General features: G+C 31.4%; 1 protein-coding gene and 1 long non-coding RNA gene across 4 annotated transcripts in view; one reads left to right on the top strand and one right to left on the bottom strand.

The window, feature by feature from the left end:
• LOC106663436 (carbonic anhydrase 2-like) overlaps window positions 1–8050 on the bottom strand; it is a 17447-nt gene extending 9397 nt beyond the window's left edge. Inside the window, exons 1-3 of one of the 3 annotated variants that reach the window (XM_014388261.1) lie at window positions 8005–8050; window positions 1700–1729; window positions 1417–1563 (exon numbers count right to left, since the gene is read on the bottom strand). In XM_014388261.1, coding sequence (XP_014243747.1) covers window positions 1417–1563; window positions 1700–1729; window positions 8005–8035 — 208 coding nt within the window. In that variant the 5' untranslated portion in view covers window positions 8036–8050. Of the gene's footprint in view, window positions 1–1416; window positions 1564–1699; window positions 1730–3261; window positions 3307–4482; window positions 4707–8004 lie in introns of those variants that run through there. The other 2 variants (XM_014388260.2, XM_014388262.2) reach the window with 2 other exon arrangements.
• Window positions 3630–4396, top strand: LOC106663440. The gene is made up of 2 exons (XR_002910935.1): window positions 3630–4069; window positions 4232–4396. It is a non-coding gene; the product is annotated as an uncharacterized LOC106663440 (long non-coding RNA).

Here is an 8050-nt window from a genome sequence, read left to right as displayed (position 1 = left end):
ATATATATATATATAAAGATAAAATGCTTCTTATATGTAATACAGGATAAGTGAAAAAGTGCAATAATGCCCTGCACTGAAGATAGCTATGGAAATAAAAACTGTAAATCAAAAAGTATATTCAATAACATTCATAGATATACACGCGCTATAAAAAATGGAAAAAAGCGGCATTTTGTGATTAGGAAAAGCATTACCATGATTTATAATAAGGCCTTTAATATATTATATCTAACCTTCTATCCTTTCAATTTATAGTTCTGGCTAAAATAGTTCAAAAGGGAAAAAACAAAACAGATAAAATTTGCCAGTAATTTACGATTTGTATAGAAATGTTTTTGTTCGTTTGAAGCCAATATAATCAAAATAGCGACACTTCACAAGCAAAAACGATAAAATATAAATTATAACGTTAAAGTAGAAATTTAAATATAGATTTGGCAACATTTTCGTTCTCGGTGACAGTGGCAATCAAATTTAAGAGCTAATCTGCGAATAACTTTCAATACGATTTAATCTTCTTTATTTACAATAAACAATTGCTTTAGTATATTAAATTTAAATAATCTTATCACCAGTACTGATATAATATTATAATATCACTAAAAAGTTTATCCATTTCCTCTGATGATATATTATCATTGATACATGAAATAACAATAGTGATATTTGTACTTCAACAGACTCTTTACTTATTTTTCAAGAAAACCATAGAAAGTCAGTGCAAATTACTTAAATTTATGGTCTGACAGTGAATTTATTTATCGCACAATTAGTTTATGAAATAATCACGTCTAGGGTCAAGGATGGGTTTATGTCCCGATTAAAAAAACGAGAGTTGTTTCTTTTAGGTCTTAGAAGTTTTACAAACACAAGAAAATTGGGGCAATTTTTTAAACAGAAAATAATACTAATTAACTTCCTTCTTCTGTCGGCATTAAAGCGAGACCGTGATACATAGCAGAAGTTTTCGCATTCCCTTTAAAAACCAAGTAGCGTCAGTTTTCGCCTAAACAAAGAACAATTTATATTTTAAAAAATCGTCAGTTTTCCTGTCACAATAGAACCGATGAATTTTAAAATTTGTTAAGATCTAGAAAATCCGACTAGAATCAATCAAACCAGGACCTTTTTTTTTACTTTTATGGTATTTATTGTCTCTGTTATCACGAACAGTGTCACGATCAAAACGTTGCCAGCCGGACATTTATAGCAAAGGTGAATCTTGTAACAATCAAAATCAAACCTTGAAGGATCTTTTTTCTTGAATTAGCGAGTTACATGGGGTGCCAAATATCATTTAGATTTAATGATTTAGAAATTACCATTTTAACAGTTAAGCCGTTTTATCTATAAACGTTTGTTTGTTTTACATATATACAAGTTCATACTAAAAATATATATACCATGACTTACCAGAATGATCGTTTGGCTGAATGGAAACTATTGAATTTTTGTAATTGATGGTAAATGGAACCTGAGACTCTGGATCGTAATTCTTTACAACCCTGCTAAATGGAATTGGAGACTGACGCTTCCCCCGACTACACGTACCACCCCAGTCTGAAAAAATAAATTTGCATTTTCAAAAAATTTTAATTAAAGTAAATTTAAAATACTTCAAGACTGATGTGTACTGTATCAAATATATATGCAAATGATAATAATTCAAATTTATTTCGCATACATGTATACGCACAATAAACAGTACAGTTTTCTGGTTTTCTGGCTGGAAAAAAAAAAAAAAAAATTCGTGCATAGTTATCAAAGGAATTTGTTACTCTCCATCACACGGATCATCAGGAGCATCACAGCCTGCTTTCTATCAATATAAATATTAGTACCTCCTAACAGAAGTAGCAAAAATTAAATGATAATAAATGTTGCAAAATTAAATTATAATAAATATGTTTTTGCCCTGGATACACACTTTTTTTGCATGTCCTTTTTTCGCGTCTTCGAATTTGCTTATAGTTAGGTTAAGTTGAGTGGTTTAGGATTAGAAGTGGGACAAGTTGGGTTAGGTACGGGTTAAAGTAAGGGGCGGAATGGGTTAGGTAGGTTTAGTTTCGGGTTAGGTTAGTATACGTATCCAAATGGTGAAAATATGTGAGTGCTAATTTTTATACATAAATCTAGGTACCATGTTGCAAGAAAAATTATAATATTTAGTTGTACTAAAGAACGAATTAATTAGTATATAAATTATATATAATATATATATTATATATATAGTATATAATACAATATTAAAAAAAAATAATAGTAAATAGACAAAGTAAGATCCATCCTTCTTGAATGGTTTTGAGTTGGAAGGGTTGAAACTAACGTGGTAATAAAATAAAGGTAATCAAATCTTAAAAAATAGCGACCTTAAGTATTTTAAATATTTTGGGTTCCATTCTTTTTCTGCCGTTTCTTTATATCTTTCTCTTCTCGTATATAAAGAGATAAATTATAAGATAAAGATAAGATAAATTATTTCAAATAAAAGTATTAAGTGTCTCTCTCTCATTCTCNTCTTTTGCTCTTTTTCTGTCTCTCCCTTTCCAATTCTTTTGCTCTTTTGCTGTCTCTTTCTCTCGCTCTTTACTCTTTCTCTTTCTCACACGCTCTCTCTCACTCTCTCCCTCTCTCTCTCTCTCTCTCTCTACCTATCTATCTCACTCTCTCTCACTCTCTCTCTCTCTCTCCCTTTCCAATTCTTTTGCTCTTTTACTGTCTCTCTTTCTCTCTCTCTCTCTCTCTCACTCTCTCTATCTATCTATCTTTCTCTCTCACTTTCGGTCTTTCTTTCTATTTTTATGCATTTATTAATTAACGAAAAGCGCGCTGACCCATCACTGAAGGCGAGAAGACGAAACGCGTCTGATAGGCCAGTCCAGCAGGCCTTGTACAGATCGAATTACAATTTAATATACTAGCATAATCTGCTATATTTTGTACTAGGAATGTTAAACTTACACTATGTTTAATCATGTATACCCTATTTTTTCATTGATCTATAATAAACCACAACCCTTAAATTAATTCTTCCATAGTTTAGTATGCACTTTGCGGCAGCGCTGAACATTCGTTTTGTCCGTTAATCCTGTTGGTCAAGTGGATAAACAGTAAATTGTTGGGTCCTTCATAATTTATTTAGCCAATCTTTTTTTCTCTCTCTCGCACAAGGTGTTTCAACTATTTCACAGGGTGGAATGTTTTAGTAAGCAATTCTTCAAAATTAAAAGGGTTGGAACACAACCGAGATCTACGTACCTGTTCCGTGTTGGTCATAACTAACTTGCCCATTGCACAACGCGTCTGAAACACAAGAAACAAACTGAATGCAATGGAAGTGAAGTTTGAGTGAAAATTTGACAAAAACGGTTTGACAACTATGCAAATGTGGGATCAAAATAAACCCGAGTTTTATCGATTTGAGATTCCTTTAAGTGATATAGCTATTCTGTAAGCAATGAATTTTATGAATTTTAACTGTTCTTATCTGTATTTTGCGAATATTATTAATGTTATATAATACCATTTTTAATAGATAGCAAATTGTATTGTATATATGTACAAATTGTATCTTTAAAACAAAATTCAGTCAAGAGAACCATTTAACATGGTACTAAAAAAGAAATGTTTAAAATTTGTCCTTGTTTTTAAAATTGAGAAAATTTTACAAGAAAATTTATTCGAAGCGTCAGTGATTGAGATGTGCCAAAATCATTCACGTAAGTTTATCAGTTGTATCAGTTGAGTTTTTTAAGTTTATTTATTTTTTTTAACATTGTGCAAACATTAGCAAGGGTACAGAGTGCTGAACATGGAGAATCAGCTGTCGATCAAAGATTTATTCAAAACGTAGATACATTTCATCATTATCGGAACATTATTATTTTCGGAAGTTATTTTTACAGGGGGGGGGGTACAAAATGATTCGTATTGAACAATTTCAAAATGGAAATTTTATCACCTGGCTAGTCCCCATAGTTTAAAGAAATTCGTCATTCTGAAGAATGGAGGTGAAGTACCTGCACTAAGTTACTAAGCCATGGTCTACACAAACTTTTAAAAAAATGTAGGTTGTTTTCTATACTTTATCATTATGTTGATTTAAAGAGATTTTTTTCTGTTTATATATATTGTATAATACAAATTTTCATTGTTCAATGCTTGAATTTTTATGATTTTTAATTTAATTTTTGTTTATTTTTAAATTATCAGCATAATTTTGTTTCAGTTGTACAATCAAGGTTGTGGGAGCCCTTAGAAGAAAAATTATTTTATAAAAGATTAACGAGCCAGAGCGGATGAAGGCATAATAAGAATCAATTTGATAAACTAATTGACTTTCAACGAGTAACAGAGGACGAATGGTGGTGTTTCCGCCCCTTTCCCATCAAAAGTAACACTTTATTATTTAAAAAAAACAAAAAGCAAATGTAATTTTTTCAAATTCTAAATCTCTCTAAACAAGAGATTTTTTTTTACCTGACAGGAACGAAGCTAAAACGACGAAGAAGGCGAGGTGACACATGCCGGTAGTTTGCCAGATTAACACCCCCACGATCAGTTGCAGCTATTTATACTGCAATGGGCAGAGTACCGAAAGAGCACTTGAAGAGATAAATAAACACTTTATCGCAGAGAAACGCTGCGGCCGACACTCTGAGGGAGGCTGCGCGATATTATCACGGCTGATATTCGCGAGTGGGGAGTCCTGGGTTCGCAATCCAATTCTGGATTATAACGTTCCACTACCCCTTTTTTTAAATTTCCAAATCAAGCACAACAGCAGAGGGTCTGAATAGTTCCGAAAATCGTACCGAATATGACTATATTAAGAGTAAATCGTCACATCTCTTAAAACATTTGTCTAGGCACTTATACATTTACAAACCACAGACAAGCACAGTTGGAATAATTTTTCAATTCTGTTGTCAAACTTAGCTAACTCCGTTGATAACAAAAAAAATGATACACCATATTATACTTAAGTCTCAGCTGTTATTTCAGCAGTACTTCCGTGATATCCCATTTCTTAGATATCAAAATCGTTCAATCCGAATAACAATTTTTCTACAAAGCTTCTTTGTAAATTAAGTATACACAACAAGAAAAAACTATATTTTACACATAAAAAGTTAATAACAAGCGATTCTTAATTTGAACTAAATTTATTGCCTTTTTTCTTATGTATTATGTAGCAAAACACTACCGTTTAATGACGTTTCTTTTCTACCAATTTTATTTATTTGATACCAGCAGATGATTACAAACATTAATATATAAAATAGATAAAATCATAATTAAATAATAAAGCTATAATTATTTTGCGTCAAAAACATTATGAATAAAAATCTGGTGCTCCCCTAGAGCTAGAGAAATAACCTATATTAAGGCTATTTGCCTCAATTATATATATTAAATTTTTAACGTAAAACGCATATTTGACAAATTATTATAACTTTAGTTTAAATGGAATATGGAGTTGTGACTAATGTATTGTTTAAATTTCTTGAATTATTCTGTTTGAGAGTTTAGTTGCTTGAAAGAGCCATTGTTTAATTTGTTCTGCATTTTTCATAAAATTAAATTCCTATTTTAATAATAGATTGGCCCAAATTAGTATTATTATTTAAGATAGCCATTCGAAGTGGCTCATAATCAATACAATTTAAAAAAAAGTTCAATGTGCTTCTTTTCGGCCTGATTGCAGAGAGAGCAAAACGAATTTGGATCGACCAGATATTTCTGTTTATAAATCACAAATTTTATACTAAATTTATTGTTAAGTATGTGCCTGGAAAAATACTTTTCTCTAAATAAATCTCAAATGGAACTTTGCTCAAAAGATAGGGGCTTGAACAAAGCGGCATTTAATAAATGCGATAATTTGTCCGGAGGCCCGAAGCTCCTTGTGCTTCACCGTAATGGATAAATCACTGACATATAAAGAATTTCTATGACATCTATTGACTATAATAAGATAATGATATAAGTATTATAACTTTACATAAGCATTATAATTTCATTCACACTTAATAATCCTGCTCACTTGTCTGTGTTGTTTCATTGTAATGAATAAAAACTTATCTTCTGACTTAAATTTACCCAAAATATTTGCATCTTTCAACTTAACAAATAAAACAAATAAATAAACTAGACCAATCTGAATATGACACAAAGCAATTCTTGTGCGTAAAATTATGAATAAATTTTCATGAACATAACAGAAGAACATGATTTATGGTTTTATAACAGCAACACGATTGTTTAACAAACCTAGGGGGGAAAATAATACATAAGAACTATTACATTTTATAGGAAATTATCTTGATGTTATTGATAATGTCGTAATTATATACAAAAAATTATGAAAAAACGGATGAAGCGAATTTGAAAAAAACCTTCTTCTTCTGTTTCTTTCCTCAATTTTTCGAGAAATGTATCCTTCATCACACTTTGAAACTATTTCTAATGATTTACTAGTCATTAATTCACAAAATTAATTAGTCTATTCATTACAAGCCATGTTTTTCTTTTTTTCAAATACGTATCATCCCTGATCTTTTAAATATAATTATAATATTAAGGCTTGAATGACTTATAAAATATGAATGATTATTAATTCATTAGAAATTATATAAAAGTCCCTGATGAGGAGGATATATTCCTCGAAAGCTTGCCGAAAGAATTGTGCTTTTTCTTTCTTTGAAATTCGCCTTATAACTCATATATCAACTCTAGTTATAATTATTCAGAAATCGTGAGATGCGGTCTGGTGAGATGTAGGTTTCAGAAAAACATTTTCTTTATCGTGCCAACGTTTCGATCTTTATTAAGATCATCTTCAGGGCCTGGGATTTACAAACATTGTTTAAATTTAACAAATACATGTAGGATGTGGAAAAAATTTAAACAATGTTTGTACATCCCAGGCCCTGAAGACGGTCTCAATAAAGATCGAAACGTTGGCACGATAAAGAAAATGTTTTTCTGAAACCTACATCACACCAGACCGCATCTCACGATTTCTGAATAATCATCGATTAATGGTCACTAATCACCACACATTTCTAGTTATAATATTAAGGCTTGAGAACTACTAATTAATTAATAACGACAAAATCTTCAGAATTAGTACAAAAGTCTTGATGAAGAGTATATTCCTCGAAAGTACGACAAAATTTAAACGGTGCAACTCCTTTGCTCCTTACGGAGAGCGTGTAGGAATGCCACAATACGATCGTGATTAACCACGGCAGCGAGTATCTGGGTACCCCGTTCTGATGCTTGGAGGAAACAGAGTTGTTTTATTATGTGCAGTACTGATATTTTTGTGTCCCTAGCGTGTGTTGAAAGTGAATGTATTTATTTGCTTGAATGCGTAGTGTAAGAGGGCTGATAGCGGAATATTGATTACCCATCGACCATCAATTAGGATAGTTTACGATAGGTGATGGTGGAATACCGATTACTACCACCATTGAATGAATGATATGTAATAAAAATGTAAAAAAGAAGAATGTACTTAAGAATAAATGGGTTTGTATTTAGGAAATGATTGCGTGGGGTGTTTAAATGGCATAGCTGTTGACATTACCAGGATCCCAACCTGTATGGCTCGACGGATAACCGAGTCCTCCCCCCAAAAAAATAAATAAATGTATATTTATTCTATTTCTTAAAAAGTTTATGAAACAATAAATGTATGAAGGTGAGGCTACACACATAATTTACTGCTTAACTACTGGTCTGAGGTAAATCAATGTTATCAAGAAAAGGATATTATGTGAACAGGCAAAAGATACGACAGGAATTATCGGACAAAACCAAATAATTATAACACGGATATACAAGCCGATATCTTTCAAGAAGCCCAACTGTTGAATCATAAATTAAGTCTAATATGGAAGGTCAATGACAGCGGACATGCTCTAACCCTGCTCATTCTATATATCCGATAGCTTAACAGGCGACAAAATTCGAGTTATAAATCGTAAAACATACTTATGTAATGGGAAATAGTTTCACTTTCCATTGAGCACCAAGATTT

The sequence above is a fragment of the Cimex lectularius genome, unplaced genomic scaffold, assembly GCF_000648675.2.
Source record: "Cimex lectularius strain Harlan isolate CLEC.00 unplaced genomic scaffold, Clec_2.1 scaffold2, whole genome shotgun sequence".
NCBI lineage: Eukaryota > Metazoa > Arthropoda > Insecta > Hemiptera > Cimicidae > Cimex > Cimex lectularius.
This window is presented reverse-complemented; position numbering and strand designations above follow the sequence as displayed.